At 49.2% G+C, this 18687-nt stretch overlaps 3 protein-coding genes across 3 annotated transcripts; all 3 read right to left on the bottom strand.

Moving 5' to 3' along the window:
- Positions 1-366: 366 nt before the first annotated feature.
- Positions 367-1896, bottom strand: LOC126522097 (solute carrier family 22 member 7-like). The gene has a single exon (XM_050170881.3). It carries the CDS (start codon positions 1894-1896, stop codon positions 367-369), a length of 1530 nt encoding a protein of 509 aa, XP_050026838.3.
- A 7809-nt stretch (positions 1897-9705) lies between these two features.
- On the bottom strand, positions 9706-11120 carry LOC140219056 (beta-alanine transporter-like). The gene is made up of 2 exons (XM_072288915.1): positions 10188-11120; positions 9706-10104 (listed from the first exon to the last, which is right to left on the bottom strand). Exons 1-2 carry the CDS (start codon positions 11118-11120, stop codon positions 9706-9708), a joined length of 1332 nt encoding a protein of 443 aa, XP_072145016.1.
- A 3532-nt stretch (positions 11121-14652) lies between these two features.
- LOC126522099 (solute carrier family 22 member 7-like) lies at positions 14653-16392 on the bottom strand. Its single transcript, XM_050170883.3, has one exon. It carries the CDS (start codon positions 16390-16392, stop codon positions 14653-14655), a length of 1740 nt encoding a protein of 579 aa, XP_050026840.3.
- Positions 16393-18687: the final 2295 nt, after the last annotated feature.

The raw sequence follows: 18687 nt of genomic DNA, 5'->3' as shown, positions 1-18687 counted from the left end.
CGAATCACACACAGGAGTGTGTAGGCGGACACGCGACCTCTGTCCGTACGCATAACCCTTCCCTCCAGCCTGAAACTTCTTTCATAACTATCATTTTTCGAAGTGAACGCAACGCTCCAACTGAAAAGTTAACTGTGGAGAGAGAGATTCACATGCGGGCAATGCTACAAAATAATGTTGTACAATGCTCCTACACCAGCGCAACTGAGGAAAATTGTAAACTTTAGAAGGAAAAAATTAATCACGTTGCGAAAGACCAAGACAATTCTAGCAGTCACGAAAATAAAAAAATAAAGAAAGGCGAGAATGCGGTGGCATCCAGAGCGTCAGTTATCGTCGCCTATAGTGAATTTCGGTATATCGCCGTTAGTATCTCAGTAAGTTCGTTGATTGCTTTCGGCGTATCTTTTCACCTTGCTTCGCGCGCTTCTTGCCCAGCGGCTTCAGAGTTTCTCGAAATATCCGCTTTAAATCTTCGCCGGGTGAGCTGCGCTTGTGAACAGGCATGCCGAAAGCTCCAGTTCCGGGCTCATCGGGAAGGTGCTCGCCCGCTATCACAAACAGCGCAGATGTCACAGCGGCGAAGGCGAGGCCATTGCCCAAGTGCCACCTGGGTCCGATGAGAACGGTGCTCATCTGCGCTAAAGTGTCGCCCACACGGTTGGAGATGAGAGCGATGGCCGTGGCAGTGCAATGGGCAGTGACGGGGTACAGCTGCATGGTCAACACGCCGAAGTTCGAGAAGGTGATGTAACCGGTCGTTTTCATGACTACAATCAGCAGGTCGAGGAGGAGCGTGTCTTCTTCCAAGGGCGTGGCGGTAAGGGCGGCCAAGGAGGCGCTTAAGCCGAGCCCGCTGACGACGACGGTACGCTTGGGGCCGTAATGATGAACCCAGCGTGTAAGCAAGACGCACGCAGACAGGGACGTGACAGCGACGATAACCTTCACCAGGACTCTCACGGGAATGCCGTCGTTGGTGACATAGCTGTCCTGGGCGTAGCTCAGCGCCGTCCACATGTAGAAAACCAGAATGGAATGGCTTCTCAGGCGCGCGTTGCAGGGGTCACTCTGTTTGAGGTTCTCGGCTGCATCCCGCATGTGCGTCCGTGTCTGCAATGCGAACAGTTCGCGGCAGCGGCTTGTGGGCACGCCGTTCAGCTTCGCAAGCCGCTGCGATATCCGTTCGGCCTCCCCTACACGGCCGGTCGCCACGAGCCAGCTGGGAGACTCCTCCACGGTGAAGTACAAACCGACTAGCAGGAACGTCGGCACCATGAGGACTAGCTGAACCGTGGCCCAGCCGGCTTTGAGCTGCTCCGCGGTCGACACTGTGCTGTCGCCGATAACCATGGTGACCAGGATAAATACGATACAGTAGATGGGTGTCTTGCGCGGCGGGCACACCTCCCACATGGTAGCAAAGAGTGGCACCATTGTGCAGCTCGTCGCCGCCGACACGACGGCGCGCACGGCGACGAAAAACTGGAAGTCGTTCGGGAGGCTGCTGGCGACACCCGCGATGAGCACCACCGGAATGGTGACGAAAACGACCACCTTGCGCCCGACGCGGTCGGCCAGCCTGGACACCACCAGAGTGGGGAAGATGCAAGCTGCGGCGTAGACGAGCCTGGCAAGCGAGATGAGCCACGCTCTGTCGCACACGAGCACCCACTCGCTGACCGCGTTGTTCCCGTACTCGCTCAGATCAAACTCCCACGACGTGCAGGGAACGACGCGGCTGTTCGCGCTGCTGTAAGGCGGTTCGCGCACGGTGCATCGACTGTACACGCCCTGTTTGTCGACGGGAATGGCCAGCTCTTTCCACTGCTCCACGCTGTGGTTGGCAAATGCCTCGGGGCGGCGGCACCAGTGGTCCATGACGCCAGCAGTCATCCTGAAGCTCTCGCAGTGTAGTACGTAAGCCGCTGCCGCGATCACGACGTTGAGCAGGGTCACAAGCTGGAGGGACCGTCGCCGAATGGAGGTTCGTCGGCGCAGCTTGGTTCTGGCTTTCTGAAGCTCTGTGTGCTTCTCTCAGTTGCCAAGCTGCTGTGGCAGTTGTCGACGTTCGGTTGAGACGTTGTTGTTGTTGTTGTTGTCCTATGTGGCCGTGGCACATACCCACTGTGGGGGATTGGCCAAGAATCGGGCGGTTTAATTAGGTGCCTAAAAATAATAATGAAACAAGGGAGTTAACAATTTGGGCGTGTGAGCTTAAAAGTAAACGTTTTGTGTCTGGAGAAAAAAAAAATTAATAATCAGATGAAAACCGGGTATAAGAAAATAATAATAATAATTACAATAATAATTAATAATAGATAAGAAATAAAAGAAAGCTATGGTAGGGAGGGAGAACGATCAATCTAACATGGAAAACGATTGGTTTCAATTAGGTAATTTTGGATCGCCAAGCAAACATTTCTGTGGCTGAACCCAACAATGGAGGCTCCAAAAGATAGGATCACAGGCACTGATAAAGTTAGACCAATAGAGCGAAGCGGCATTTCGAGTAGTCGTTTTCTTAGAATAGAAAACCGTCTGCAAGACAACAAGAAATGGTCGATTGTCTCCGCTTCGCCACAGAATGAGCATAATGGTGAGGGGACCAGACCAGACCTGTGGAGGTAGAAGTTCAATGCAGGTATACGGCAGCGCAGCTTCGTGATGGACACTTCAATTTTCCGTGTTCGGCAAAAACCTCTGTTCCAAGGGTGCAGGAGATGTCCGTAATCCTCAGAGTTAGTAATTGCGGAGCTTGATACGGACTGTATAATGATACTCCTGCGAAATCTAGCTGCAGTAACGTAAGCAGTCAAAGGGCAGCAAGGAAGAATCGGGCCACTTATCGATGCCTTGGCTAGAGAGTCTGCAATTTCATTAATGATTAGTCCTTTATGGCCGGGCACCCAAATCAAACGCACGCTTCTCAAGTAACCAGGTACCAATGATTGAAATGTCCTCATCACGCGAGAATCACTAGAAGCAGTAAGGGATGAGCACAATGATAAAGAATCAGTGACTATCACGGCTGACGTAATTGATGGTCCTAATTTGCGTAATGCCAGCACCACGGCCATGAATTCAGCTAAAAAAATCGGTATGAAATCTGGCAGCCGAAGAGAAAATGTCCAATCGAGAATCGGGGAAAATATTCCTACACCTGACTTTTCTTCACATTGTGAAGCATCTGTAGCAATTACAACGTTTGTTTGAAGGTATTTCAGGTGATCTTGTAATATACCGTCGAGAATACGGTGTGGAAGTAATTTTGCATTATTAGGAAAGATGTCATCAAATTGAATATCCGTGGCAACAGCTCTGTCGGTAATAGGAAGTACATCGCATATGCGCACGCCCAAAGAGTCAAGTAATTGTTGCACGAATATAATTTGAGACGTCTTCTGGCTCGCGTGGCTCATGGAATGTCGTCTTCTTTTCGTGGTAGCGCGCTCTACTATGATAGCGTGTGCAGGCCATGCACTTTCTGGAAAACACAATTATCGATTGCTCAGTAGTTCATTCGTGCGGAAGAGCACTGAAAAGCTGCTTACATACTTGTTTTTCTTTATTCCCGAATTCGACGTACTGAAACAAGGTTTACAAAGATGAAACGTGTGGACCACACTTTGGCCAACACAGTACTAAAATCTTTTTAACAACGCTAAATCATCAAATAAGGAGATCCATTGTAGTGAATCAGGCAGCGCTTTGAAAGCATCTCTCACGCACACAACACTATCAATGAAGTTTTCCCGAGCCGGTCGAACAAGAATGTCTCCGTTTGGCGTATGAAACATTCGGGTTTGAGCCGTACATATTGAAAGCAGAAGTGTCGAGCACAGCTAACACCCACTAACGACTGGCTCGGTGGCAAGGATCTCCCTAATTGGATGACATAGTAGTACCAGTGCTCTTATAATAGGAGTTCTGACAAAAAAAGCTTGGATATTGCATTTTGTGCTGCAATAGAGGATGGATGGATGAATGGAAGGTAGGAGCGACCTCTTGGAAACGGGGTGATGGCAGTTGCAACCATGCCCAGCTTTTTATTTTTGTCTACCTGTATATATATATATATATAACCTTATGTCACCTCTCTGCTTGTGAGCCACCAATCTTCCAACCGCTTCTTGCTAATTTCCACCCCATATTTATTTACATGACTATTGTTATCTTTGTTATCTTTAAACCCTAGGGCATCAGGAAACGTCACTGTGCCCGCATCGACAACGGGAGGATGGATGGATGGATGGATGGATGGATGAATGGATGTTATGAGCGTCCCCTTTTGAACGGGACGGAGGGTTGCACCACCAAGCTCTTGCTATTATACTGCCTAATATCCTACCTAGATTAAACAATAAAAAAGAAAAAAGAAACCCTATGAACTCCCACAATCAAATTTTCTGATTCCCTATTGCGAACTTTGCTTTTGTATGTCTCGGGTTTTTGTCGTTTGCCTACTTTTATTCCATCAATCCTCCAATCGCCTCTTACTAATCCCTATTGCGGATATGTTCACTTTTCCACTGCTCTCGCTGAACCCAAGGGCTTCAAGGAGGCCAGTGGTGCCTAAATCGACCGCTGGGTAGAGGTCTTCACATTCTAATAAAACATGCTCCATAGTTTCCCTAGCTTTACCACAATAAGCACATGCTTCTTCTTCCTTTTTAAATCTCGCTTTATAAGTGCGTGTTTTAAGGCATACCGATCTCGCTTCGAAAAGGAATGAGCTTCCCTTTGAGTTATCATAAATTGTTTCTTTCCTGATTTCGTTTTTTCCTCTTAAATAGTTAATCATGGCAGGTTCCTTTTCCATTGCCGCTACCCATGAGATTATTTCGGCCTCTCTACTTTCCGCTTGACGTTCTTTGTTGCTGTGTTGCCCACCCTACAGGCGGCATACATGCTGGTAAGCTTCCTAGTCCTTTTCCTCCACTGTGAATCAATCATTTCCCTTACAGATACCTCAACACTCTCCCAGCTCATTCACTTTTTTCCATATTCCTCAGTCGTTCTTCATAATCAATTTTACTGCCAGCTTCCCTCACTTCAAAACTAGTCCAGACCATATCACCCTTCACAGCTTCATTTGTAGTCTTCCCGTGAGCGCCCAATGCGAGGCGTCCCACTGACCCATGGTTCGCATCGAGTACTGTTTGTACCCCTGATTTTAAGCAAACAACCGCATTTCGAAAAGTAAGTCCTGGAACCGTTACAGCTTTCCACATACGCCGGAGTACCTCGTACCTATTGTATCCCCATAGGGCTCTGTGCTTCATTATGGCTACATTTCTCTTCCCCTTTACTGTTATTGTTTTTTCCTGTGTTTCCATTTAACTATTGCTTTCGTTTATCCATATACCAAGGTATTTATGTTCGGTTACAAGAGGTCTTTCCTGGCCCCGTATTGCCACTGCCGTTCACTGTTTTCATTGAATAGCATAACACTTGATTTTCTAACTTTAAATTTCAAACCTAGATGGTTGCCTTCCTGTGCCCAGATATTAGCCAGACCAGAGTCCTTCCATTTTTTTTCTGGTCACGAAACTGCCGCCTCAGTTTCATATACAGCCAGCGCACACCGCTAGAGGCGCGGCCATGCATGAGAGGGCATGCGAACGCCGCTACCGCTGTGGTTGTTTGTGGGGCAGCCTCGGTATTCTAGCTTTCTCAACTTCCTCAACCGTCGCTTTAGTTTCACGTAACTATTTTTAACATTGAGTATGCTTAAATTACTGCCTTAGCGCGACTTCTGCCATGATATGAGCGCCCGGGACGAAAAAAAAAAAAAGAAAAGCCGCTCATAACATGGAGCTTGCGGCGGTATCAGACAAAAAAAAAAAAAAGTCTGGGATTTTAAGAGCCAGAACCGCGATACGATTTTGAGGCACGCCGTAGTGGGGGACTCAGGATTAATTTTGACCACCTGGCGTCCTTTAAAATGCACCTAAATTTATATAAACGGGTGTCTTGCATTTCGCCCCCGTCGAAATGCGTCCGCTGTCTCGGTCCAGATTTCTTCATCATCGCCGTTCGCCTCAACACTTCGGTGGGCTCCGCTTTTTAATATTTGCCTGAAATTAAACACCGCGCATTCGTAACAAAGCGCCAGTGGTCCCACTTATCACCAGATGCAAACATGTGGGCTGTTGCACCCCCGCTTACCCTTAAGTAAGCGCCAACTCTCCGCTGCGCATAGCGCCAGATTGTTCGCCGAGCACAGCCATTCACTTTCTGTTGAACTGTGGCAGAGAAGGACTCTGTCTGTGGGCTGTGTGTTATAAGGAGATCAAAAGAATGAAATTGTTATTGCAAAGGGCTGCTACCGTAGGATGCTTAATGACAAAGAAAAGGAAGTTGAGCTGTTCCGTGCGCTTAAGATTTCTCTGCAAAGCGATGCCATTTCTGAATGAGATTTAGGTAGGATTAATGCAAGACAAACTTCGCTACTAAATGTATTCGGTGCGGCTTTTAGCAACGGATTAAGGCGAACGTGAAGTGTTAGGACCTGCACAGTTGAAACTAGCTGTATTGTAATTAGGCAATTGCCTTAGCAAACAGTCGTTTAGAAGCGTCAGTAAGCCCAGCACTTGACGCTGCTCGCGGTTTCGACGCAGAAACGACGAGACTAGGTACTTTGGTTCTTAATGCGCAACTATTTACAATATGTTAAAATGCTGCAATCACCGGTCCTGATATTCTTATCAGGGTCGAAAAATGAAAACAAAAACTTTATAATTCGGTTAAGAAAATAAATAAAACGTGTTGGTGCAGAAACAACATACAAGCATGATCATTTATTTATCGTGTAAAATAAGCGGAGTGAAATACAGACAGCACAGAGGCGTCCGGTCACGAATGGTTCACCATTCACAATGCAAGAAGCTCGTTAAAAGCATGACACTGATATAATAAGCATAAAGAAATAACATCAAACGTGAGAGAGATGCACTGGGGGGCAGGAAACAAACACCAGCAAACGAATGTCAATAAATACAGAATGCATAATCGATTGTTTCTATAAACAAGAAAGTGTAAAGCATAAGCATTTCATAACACATGGCAAAACAACTCTCAAACGAACACAAACAACCACATCACAAATACAGCAAATTTTTTAAAAACTGCTTGTTAGTGATACCACCATTCTACTTCTTTAGCTGTTACTTGCAACACGTGTTCGGGATCGTTGTCCCACCCCGCCACTTCAACTAAGCAGCCCAGCACTCGAAAAATAGCGCAGCGCATGCACAGAACACACCCGATAGAGACGGTACTTCTTCGCCGAGCCCAGACCGGCCAGCTTCTGTCACCAACAAGGCTACACCTCATCAACCCGCACTCATACCCGAGCCCTAAGTGCCCGGCATGCCCGACCAGAGGTACAGCCGAAGATCTTCTGTGGAGCTGCTCTGCCTTTGACACGGTCCGAGAAAGGACACTACGCTCCCTGGGCGGGAACCGACCTGGCACCCTGCAGGAGTGGCTCGACCCGCCATCGCACATCGGGCTGAAGGACTCAGTCCAGCTTTGGAGTGCTTTTTTGAACTTTTTCAGGGACAAGGAAGGGCCTGGCCGCCTCTTTGCAGAGCCAACCTCGGGACCACTCCACCTCGAGGAAGAAGAGAGCAGCGGTCACCCTCCCCCATAGAGCACCCCTTTTCTGCCGCAAGGCTTGGCCTATTAAACGCAGAAATAAAGACGTATTAAAGAAAAAGAAAAAAAAAGAACACACCCGATCACTCAGCTCGCCTCCCACTGCGCACGCGTTTCGGCACGCGAACGATGCCCTCTGTGGCACAGTGGTGCCGCGTCGCGGCACCTTTGGGCAGCATATGAACCTCTTCCATAGCGTGACGGCGGAGTTTCGTGACCAGCAGAACATGGAAGGACTCTGGCCAGACGTTGCAAATGACTTTGCGTGTTAGCTAGCAACACAATGTCGTCGGCATAAAATAAACCTGGGAGCTGCTTCTCTACTACGGTACCCCCCTGCTTGTATGAGAGAGAGAAGTGGTTCTTGTGGGTAAGGAGAAAAGGCTGGCGCTATTTTCTGCAACCCATGCGGGAGCACGGCTCAGCGCCAGCAGGGTGGAGGGGATGAGGTTAAAAGAGAGAGAGGGCAGGAGGGAGAAAGGTAGAGGGTCGTAGAGATGGAAGCGAAGTAATGGCCGATCAGGAAGCCCGAGGCGGTGGGATGGCCGTTAGGCCATCCGTCTTTGTAGAAATGTCCTATAGTCTCGCCGGGAGCCCCGACGAGTCGAGGTACTCGACGACACTTACGAAGGCTGGCAGCTGATTACGACAGGGGAAGAGGATATCTTCCTGTCGTGAACATGGGAGCCCCAGGCGGTGGAACTCTTGCAGAAGTCGACCGTGGTGCTGCAGGTGAGCAGGGCAGGCCAGCAGGAGGTGCTCCAGAGTTTCTGGTACACCACAGGAGGCACAGGCTGGTGAGGTGGCTTTCCCAAGACGGTGCCGGCGGGCTGCCGTCCAGTAGCAGCCAACTCGCAGTCGGAGCAGCAACGAGGCATCCCTTCGTAGGAGGCCGGGCTGTGGAATAGGCCGTGGAGGCCGGCCCAGGGATACCCGTTTGTCCGGGTGGCAGGCGATGATGTGCCGGCGCAGCCTGTGTCTCGAGAAGTCTGCGGCCGTTACAGCAGGGCTGAGGGGGGCCCTTGAGTGGTGGGCGCTTTTTGCCAGAGTGTCCGCCTCTTCATTGCCCGGGATCCCCACGTGTGCCGGTAGCCAGTGCAGAGATACTGAGCATCCTGCGTCCTGAAGGGCCGTCAGCCTTGAAGAGAGCAGCGCTACCCCAAGGTGAGTATGAGAGATTAAACCCGATATTACTTCCTTCTAGCGCCCTCTCCATCCTCACCATGTACATCATAAACAGCAGTGAGGATAAAGGGCACCCCTGCCTCAGTCACTTGTTGGTATCAACTTTCTCCTAGCTCCTCATCCCTTCCCATCCAACGCAAACGATATTTTCTAGGGAATTCTCTCTCAACAGCTGTAGAAAATCGTCACCTAAGTCTTCCCCTTCCAAAATATCCCACAAAATGCTGCGGTCTACATTGTCATATGCTCGTGTAATGTCTAAAAAGGCCACACATAACGGTCTGCTTTCAACTCTTGATATTTCAGTACACTCAGTAAGAACAAATAAGTTATCGTCCAAACGCCTATCTATTCTGAAGCCATTCTGAAGTTTTCCCAAAAATGCCATTATTCTCTGCCATTGTTTGCAGCTTTAATTCTGAATCATTCTGAAACCTTTTTTCATGACTATCACTTTTCGAAGTGAACGCAACACTTTAAATGAAAAGTTAACTGTGGAGAGAGAGATTCACACGCGGGCAATGTTACAAAATAATGTTGTACAATGCTCCTACACCAGCACAAATGAGGAAAATTGTAAAGTTTAGAAGGAAAATATAAATTACGTTGCGAAAACCAAGACAATTATAGCAGTCACTAAAGTAAAAGATAAAGAAAGGCGAGAATGCGGCGGCAGCCAGAGTGTCAGTTATCGCCGCCAAGTGAATCTCGGTATATCGCCGTTAGTATCTCAGTAAGTTCGTTGATTGCTTTCGGCGTGTCTTCTTTTCACCGCGCTTCGCAGGCTCCTTGCGCAGTAGCTTCAGAGTTTCCCGAAAAATCCGCTTTAAGTCTTCGCCGGGTGTGCTGCGCATGTGATCAGGCATGCCGGAAGCACCAGTTGCGGGCTCGTCGGGAAGGTGCTCGTCGGGAAGGTGCTCGCCCGCTATCACAAATGGGCGCAGATGTCACAGCGGCGAAGGTGAGACCATTGCCCAAGTGCCACCTGGACCCGATGAGAACGGTGCTCATCTGCGCTAAAGTGTCGCCCACAGGGCTGGAGATGAGAGCAATGGCCATGGCAGTGCAATGGCCAGTGACGGGGTACAGCTGGACGGTCAACACGCCGAAGTTCGAGAAGGTGATGTAACCGGTCGTTTTCATGACGATAATCAGCAGTTCGACGAGGAGCGTGTCTTCTTCCAAGGGCATGGCAGTAAGAGCGGCCAAGGAGGCGCTGAAGCCGAGCCCGCTGACGACGACGGTACGTTTGGGGCCCTATAACGATGAACCAGGCGCGTAAACAAGACGCACGCAGACAGGGACGTGACAGCGGCGATAACCTTCACCAGGACTCTCACGGGAATGCCGTCATTGGTGACATAGCTGTCCTGGGCGTAGCTCAGCGCCGTCCACATGTAGAAAACCAGAATGGAACGGCTTCTCAGGCGCGCGTTGCAGGGGTCGCTCTGTTTGAGGGTCTCGGCTGCATCCCGCATGTGCGTCCGTGTCTGCAACGCGAACAGTTCGCGGCAGCGGCTTATGGGCACTCCGTTCAGCTTCGCCAGGCGCTGCGATATCCGTTCGGCCTCCCCAACACGGCCGGTCGCCACGAGCCAGCTGGGAGACTCCTCCACGGTGAAGTACAAACCGACTAGCAAGAACGTCGGCACCATGAGGACTAGCTGAACCGTGGCCCAGCCGGCTTTGAGCTGCTCCGCGGTCGACACTGTGCTGTCGCCGATAACCATGGTGATCAGGATAAATACGATACAGTAGATGGGTATCTTGCGCGGCGGGCACACCTCCCATAGGCTGGCAAAGAGTGGCACCATCGTGCAGCTCGTCGCCGCCGACACGACGGCGCGCACGGCGACGAAAAACTGGAAGTCGTTCGGGAGGCTGCTGGCGACACCCGCGATGAGCACCACCGGAATGGTGATGAAAACGACCACCTTGCGACCGGCGCGGTCCGCCAGCCTGGACACGATTGGCGTGGGGAAGATGGAAGCTGCGGCGTAGACGAGCCTGGCAAGCGAGATGAGCCACGCTCTGTCGCACACGAGCACCCACTCGCTGACCGCGTTGTTCCCGTACTCGCTCAGATCAAACTCCCACGAGGCGCAGGGAACGACGCGGCTGTTCGCGCTGCTGTAAGGCGGTTCGCGCACGGTGCACCGACTGTACACGCCCTGTTTGTCGACGGGAATGGCCAGCTCTTTCCACTGCTCCACGCTGAGGTTGGCAAATGCCTCGGGGCGGCGGCACCAGTGGTCCATGACGCCAGCAGTCATCCTGAAACTCTCGTAGTGTAGTACGTAAGCCGCTGCCGCGATCACGACGTTGAGCAGGGTCACAAGCTGGAGGGACCGTCGCCGAACGGAGGTTCGTCGGCGCAGCTCGGTTCTGGCTTTCTGAAGCTCTGTGTGCTTCTCTCAGTTGCCAAGCTGCTGTGCCAGTTGTCGACGTTCGGTTGAGACGTCTTCTGGCTCGCGTGGTTCATGGAATGTCGCCTTTTTTTCGTGGTAGCGCGCGCTACTATGATAGCGTGTGCAGGCCATGCACTCTCTGGAAAACACAATTATCGATTGCTCAGTAATTCATTCGTGCGGAAGAGCACTGAAAAGCTGCTTACATGCGTATGAGACACTCGGGTTAGAGCCGTACATATCGAAGACAGAAGTATCGACCACCGCTAATACCCACTAACAGCTGGCTCGGTGGCAAGGATGTCCCTAATTGGACAACATATTATTACTAGTACCCTAAATGTAGGAGTTCTGACAAAAAAAAAAAAAGCTTGGATCCTGCATTTTTTGTTGCAATAGAGGATGGATGGATGAATGGAAGGTAGGAGCGTCCTCCTGAAAACGGGGTGCTGGCAGATGCCACCATGCTGAGCTTTTTATTTTTGTTTAACGGTGTTGTAAGTTCTTCAAATTCGCCATTTTCTTTAAGTACGTCTTTCTACACTTTTAACCTTATGAGACCTGTCTGCTTTTGAGCCACCAATCTTCCAGTCGCATTTTGCTAATTGCCACCGCATATTTATTTACATGACTATTGCTATCTCTAAACCCTAGGGCCTCAGGAAGCGTGACTGTGCCTGCAACCACATCGGGAGGATGGATGGATGGATGGGTGGATGGATGGATGGATGTTACGAGCGTCCCCTTTTGAACGGGGCGGTGGGTTGCGCCACCAAGCTCTTGCTTTTATACTGCCTTGTGTCCTACCTAGGTTAAACAATAAAAAATAAAAAAATGCTACGAACTCCCACAACCAAACTGTGTGATCCCTTATTGCGAACTGTGCTTTTGTATGTCTCCGTTTTTTGTCGTTTCCCTACTTTTATTCCATCAATCCTCCAATCGCCCTATAATAATCCCCATTACGGACATGTTCGCTTTTCCACGACACTCGCTGAATCCAAGGATTTCAAGGAGGCCAGTGGTGCAAAATCGACCGTGGCGTAGACGTCTTCACATTCTAATAAAACATGCTCCATAGTTTCCCTAGCTTTGCCACAATAAGCACACGCTTCATAGGTGCGTGTTCCAAGGCATCCCGATCTCGCTTCGAAAAGTAATGAGCTTCCCTTTGAGTTATCATAAATTGTTTCTTTCCTGATTTCGTTTTTTCCTCTTAAGTAGTTAATCATGGCCGGTTCCTTTTCCATTGCCGCTACCCATGAGATTATTTCGGCCTCTCTGACTTTCCGCTTGACGTTCCTTGTTGCTATGTTGCCCACCCTACAGGCGGCATAAATGCTGGTAAGCTTCCTAGTCCTTTTCCTCCAATGTGAATCAATCTTTTCCCTTACAGATACCTCAACACTCTCCCAGCTCATTTACTTTTTTCCATATTCCTCAGTCGTTCTTCATCATCAATTTTACTGCCAGCTTCCCTCACTTCAAAACTAGTCCAGACCATATCACCCTTCACAGCTTCACTTGCAGTCTTCACGTGAGCGCCCATTGAGAAGCGACCCACTGACCTTTGGTTCACATGGAGTTCGGATTGTACCCCTGATTTAAAACAAGCAACCGCATTTCCAAAAAGTAAGTCCTGGAACCATTACACCTTTCCATATACCCCGGAGCACTTCGTACCTATTGTATCCCCATAGCGCTCTGTGCTTCATTATGGCTGCCATATCTCTTCCCCTCACTGTTATTGTTTTTTCCTGTTTCCATATATATATTCCCTTCGTTTATCCATATACCAAGGTATTTATATTCTGTTACCCGAGGTATTTCCTGGCCCAGTATCGCCACTGTCTGTTCACTGTTGTCATTGAATATGATAAAACCTGATTTTTAACAGTAAATTTCAAAACCTAAATTGTTGCCTTCCTGCCCACAGAAATTAGCCAGACGTTGCAAATCACTTTGCTTGTTAGCTAGCAACACAATATCGTCCGCATAAAATAAACATGGAAGCTGCTGCTCTACTACTGTACCTGCTTGTGTGTATGAGAGATTAAAACGATATTCCTAGGAAATCCAATAGTTAGTAACATCAGAATAATCCTACACGCTCGTGAAATTGTGCAAGATGGTCATAACTGCTTAAATTTACGACGGCTTAATAACAAGCTCAACATGCAGGAAATCACTACTTCATCGAACGTAGGCCATATAATACAGCATGAACTGTTTAGATGGCCAATGCGTGGAAGTGGACCTACTTGTGAATGCAGAAACGACAATTAACTGATAATTCCGTTGTTGTAGAAAGACCTAGCGTGCAAGACGGTTAAAAGTAGCTAGGAAATGCGAGTAAAACAGTGGTTTACATCGAATAAAGGCAAGGTATTCCGGGGCGCGTTAGTGTACCAGATGATTTGTGTTTCATTTCTTTCCGCGTCTATTATTCGGGAGGTAAGACAGGCTCTCCCACAAGACCTTGTCTTCCTTCCAGGTCAACCGCTGTCGTCTCGCCTCATCTAAACCTACAACACTTTACCCTGCTTTAGTACAATCTTAGTGTTACGTAGAGCCCTTTAGTTAACCTTTATTTTCTCTCTTATCAGGATCAGGACCTTCAGGATCGGCCCACATTCCTTTACAGTACTATCTTTTGAATCGGTCCACATTTTTCGTTGAGCAAAACCACGCTAACGGTTTTCGTTTTAGGCGCACACGGTTTGAACGGGATCATCTACGTTTTACTTTTTCTGCCAATTACCCATCTATTGCTGCTCCGTGCAGACCTCTAAGCTAAGTTTGTGCGTCTTTCCCATCCGAAGCTTTATTTCGACGCCTTTTTCGTTGTCCTACGTAAACTAGAAGGCCTCAAACGGCATAGTTTACAAAATTAAAATGATTTGCTACTCTGATCCCACGATCCATAAATGAATGTTGTCAAAGAAGACAGTGTCTTCAAAAGGCTTAATGTTAAAACCGTGTCACATCAGAATGACAACGGCGGCGAAATTTGGAGTGCAATCCCATAATTCACGAATCACACACAGGAGTGTGTAGGCGGACACGCGACCTCTGTCCGTACGCATAACCCTTCCCTCCAGCCTGAAACTTCTTTCATAACTATCATTTTTCGAAGTGAACGCAACGCTCCAACTGAAAAGTTAACTGTGGAGAGAGAGATTCACATGCGGGCAATGCTACAAAATAATGTTGTACAATGCTCCTACACCAGCGCAACTGAGGAAAATTGTAAACTTTAGAAGGAAAAAATAAATCACGTTGCGAAAGACCAAGACAATTCTAGCAGTCACGAAAATAAAAAAATAAAGAAAGGCGAGAATGCGGTGGCATCCAGAGCGTCAGTTATCGTCGCCTAGTGAATTTCGGTATATCGCCGTTAGTATCTCAGTAAGTTCGTTGATTGCTTTCGGCGTATCTTTTCACCTTGCTTCGCGCGCTTCTTGCCCAGCGGCTTCAGAGTTTCTCGAAATATCCGCTTTAAATCTTCGCCGGGTGAGCTGCGCTTGTGAACAGGCATGCCGAAAGCTCCAGTTCCGGGCTCATCGGGAAGGTGTTCGCCCGCTATCACAAACAGCGCAGATGTCACAGCGGCGAAGGCGAGGCCATTGCCCAAGTGCCACCTGGGTCCGATGAGAACGGTGCTCATCTGCGCTAAAGTGTCGCCCACACGGTTGGAGATGAGAGCGATGGCCGTGGCAGTGCAATGGGCAGTGACGGGGTACAGCTGCATGGTCAACACGCCGAAGTTCGAGAAGGTGATGTAACCGGTCGTTTTCATGACGATAACCAGCAGGTCGAGGAGGAGCGTGTCTTCTTCCAAGGGCGTGGCGGTAAGGGTGGCCAAGGAGGCGCTTAAGCCGAGCCCGCTGACGACGACGGTACGCTTGGGGCCGTAATGATGAACCCAGCGTGTAAACAAGACGCACGCAGACAGGGACGTGACAGCGACGATAACCTTCACCAGGACTCTCACGGGAATGCCGTCGTTGGTGACATAGCTGTCCTGGGCGTAGCTCAGCGCCGTCCACATGTAGAAAACCAGAATGGAATGGCTTCTCAGGCGCGCGTTGCAGGGGTCACTCTGTTTGAGGTTCTCGGCTGCATCCCGCATGTGCGTCCGTGTCTGCAATGCGAACAGTTCGCGGCAGCGGCTTGTGGGCACGCCGTTCAGCTTCGCAAGCCGCTGCGATATCCGTTCGGCCTCCCCTACACGGCCGGTCGCCACGAGCCAGCTGGGAGACTCCTCCACGGTGAAGTACAAACCGACTAGCAGGAACGTCGGCACCATGAGGACTAGCTGAACCGTGGCCCAGCCGGCCTTGAGCTGCTCCGCGGTCGACACTGTGCTGTCGCCGATAACCATGGTGACCAGGATAAATACGATACAGTAGATGGGTGTCTTGCGCGGCGGGCACACCTCCCACATGGTAGCAAAGAGTGGCACCATTGTGCAGCTCGTCGCCGCCGACACGACGGCGCGCACGGCGACGAAAAACTGGAAGTCGTTCGGGAGGCTGCTGGCGACACCCGCGATGAGCACCACCGGAATGGTGACGAAAACGACCACCTTGCGCCCGACGCGGTCGGCCAGCCTGGACACCACCAGCGTGGGGAAGATGCAAGCTGCGGCGTAGACGAGCCTGGCAAGCGAGATGAGCCACGCTCTGTCGCACACTAGCACCCACTCGCTGACCGCGTTGTTCCCGTACTCGCTCAGATCAAACTCCCACGACGTGCAGGGAACGACGCGGCTGTTCACGCTGCTGTAAGGCGGTTCGCGCACGGTGCATCGACTGTACACGCCCTGTTTGTCGACGGGAATGGCCAGCTCTTTCCACTGCTCCACGCTGAGGTTGGCAAATGCCTCGGGGCGGCGGCACCAGTGGTCCATGACTCCAGCAGTCATCCTGAAGCTCTCGTAGTGTAGTACGTAAGCCGCTGCCGCGATCACGACGTTGAGCAAGGTCAAAAGCTGGAAGGGACCGTCGCCGAACGGAGGTTCGTCGGCGCAGCTCGGTTCTGGCTTTCTGAAGCTCTGTGTGCTTCTCTCAGTTGCCAAGCTGCTGTGGCAGTTGTCGACGTTCGGTTGAGACATCTTCTGGCTCGCGTGGCTCATGGAATGTCGTCTTCTTTTCGTGGTAGCGCGCGCTACTATGATAGCGTGTGCAGGCGATGCACTTTCTGGAAAACACAATTATCGATTGCTCAGTAGTTCATTCGTGCGGAAGAGCACTGAAAAGCTGCTTACATGCGTATGAAACACTCGGGTTTGAGCCGTACACATCGAAGACAGAAGTATCGACCACCGCTAATACCCACTAATGCCTGGCTCGGTGACAAGGATGTCCCTAATTGGATAACATATTATTACCAGTAACCTAATAGTAGGAGTGCTGACAAAAGAAAAGCTTGGATCCTGGATTTTTTGTTGCAATAGAGGATGGATGGATGAATGGAAGGTAGGAGCGTCCTCTTGGAAACGGGGGTGATGGCAGATGCCACTATGCTGAGCTTTTTATTTTTGTTTAACGGTGTTGGAAGTTCTTAAAATTCGCCATTTTCTTTAAGTACGTCTTTCTACACTTTTAACCTTATGACACCTGTCTGCTTTTGAGCCACCAATCTTCCAATCGCATTTTACTAATTTCCACCGCATATTTATTTACATTACTATTGTTATCTCTAAACCCTAGCTAGGGCCTCAGGAAGCGTGACTGTGCCCGCAACGACATCGGGAGGATGGATGGATCGATGGGTGGATGGGTGGATGTTATGAGCGTACTCTTTTGAACGGGGCGGTGGGTTGCGCCACCAAGCTCTTGCTTTTATACTGCCTAATTAATGTCCTACTTGGTGAAACAATAAAAAAGAAAAAAGAAACACTATGAACTCCCACAACCAAATTTTCCGATCCCCTATTGCGAACTTTGCGAACTTTGCAATAGAGCTTGGATGGATGAATGGAAGGTAGGAGCGTCCTCTTGGAAACGGGGTGATGGCAGTTGCCACCATGCTCAGCCTTTTATTTTTGTTTAACGGTGTTGTAAGTTCTTAAATTTCGCCATTTTCTTTAAATACGTCTTCCTACACTTTTAACCTTAAGTCACCTCTCTGCTTTTGAGCCACCAATCTTCCTATCGCTTTTTGCTAATTTCCACCGCATATTTATTTGCATGACTATTGCTATCTCTAAACCATAGGGCCTCTGGAAGCATGACTGTGCCCGCTACGACATCGGGAGGATGGATGGATGGATGGATGGATGGATGTTACGAGCATCCCCCTTTGTACGGGGCGGTGGGTTGCGCCACCAAGCTCTTGCTATTATACTGCCTTGTGTCCTACCTAGGTTAAACAATAAAAAATAAAAAAAAACACTACGAACTCCCACAAACAAATTTTGTGATCCCTTATTGCGAACTGTGCTTTTGTATGTCTCCGTTTTTTGTCGTTTCCCTACTTTTATTCCACCAATCCTCCAATCGCCCTATACTAATCCCCATTGCGGACATGTTCACTTTTCCACGACTCTCGCTGAATCCAAGGATTTCAAGGAGGCCAGTGGTGCCTAAATCGACCGCGGTGTAGACGTCTTCACATTCTAATAAAACATGCTCCATAGTTTCCCTAGCTTTACCACAATAAGCACACGCTTCATAGGTGCGTGTTCCAAGGCATCCCGATCTCGCTTCGAAAAGTAATGAGCTTCCCTTTGAGTTATCATAAATTGTTTCTTTCCTGATTTCGTTTTTTCCTCTTAAGTAGTTAATTATGGCCGGTTCCTTTTCCATTGCCGCTACCCATGAGATTATTTCGGCCTCTCTGACTTTCCGCTTGACGTTCTTTGTTGCTGTGTTGCCCACCCTACAGGCGGCATAAATGCTGGTAAGCTTCCTAGTCCTTTTCCTCCAATGTGAATCAATCTTTTCCCTTACAGATACCTCAACACTCTCCCAGCTCATTTACTTTTTTCCATATTCCTCAGTCGTTCTTCATCATCAATTTTACTGCCAGCTTCCCTCACTTCAAAACTAGTCCAGACCATATCACCCTTCACAGCTTCACTTGTAGTCTTCCCGTGAGCGCCCATTGCGAAGCGACCCACTGACCTTTGGTTCACATGGAGTCCGGATTATACCCCTGATTTAAAACAAGCAACCACATTTCCAAAAAGTAAGTCCTGGAACCATTACACCTTTCCATATACCCCGGAACACTTCGTACCTATTGTATCCCCATAGTCCTTCGTGCTTCATTATGGCTGCCATTTCTCGTCCCCTTCACTGTTATCGTTTTATTTCTGTTTCCATATATATATTCCCTTCGTTTATCCATATACCAAGGTATTTATATTCTGTTACCCGAGGTATTTCCTGGCCCAGTATCGCCACTGTCTGTTCACTGTTGTCAT

The sequence above is a fragment of the Dermacentor andersoni genome, chromosome 6, assembly GCF_023375885.2.
Source record: "Dermacentor andersoni chromosome 6, qqDerAnde1_hic_scaffold, whole genome shotgun sequence".
In the NCBI taxonomy this organism is placed as follows: domain Eukaryota; kingdom Metazoa; phylum Arthropoda; class Arachnida; order Ixodida; family Ixodidae; genus Dermacentor; species Dermacentor andersoni.
Note: the sequence above shows the minus strand (reverse complement) of the source record. Positions and strands in the feature narration are given on the sequence as shown.

Excerpts from the sequence above, each read along its gene's own strand:
- LOC126522097 (XM_050170881.3), bottom strand. The coding sequence starts at position 1,896 with ATGACTGCTGGCGTCATGGACCACTGGTGCCGCCGCCCCGAGGCATTT.
- LOC140219056 (XM_072288915.1), bottom strand. The coding sequence starts at position 11,120 with ATGACTGCTGGCGTCATGGACCACTGGTGCCGCCGCCCCGAGGCATTT. Across the intron at positions 10,105-10,187 it reads TCACCAATGACGGCATTCCC|GGCCCCAAACGTACCGTCGT; the intron begins GTGAGAGTCCTG and ends TCATCGTTATAG.
- LOC126522099 (XM_050170883.3), bottom strand. The coding sequence starts at position 16,392 with ATGAGCCACGCGAGCCAGAAGATGTCTCAACCGAACGTCGACAACTGC.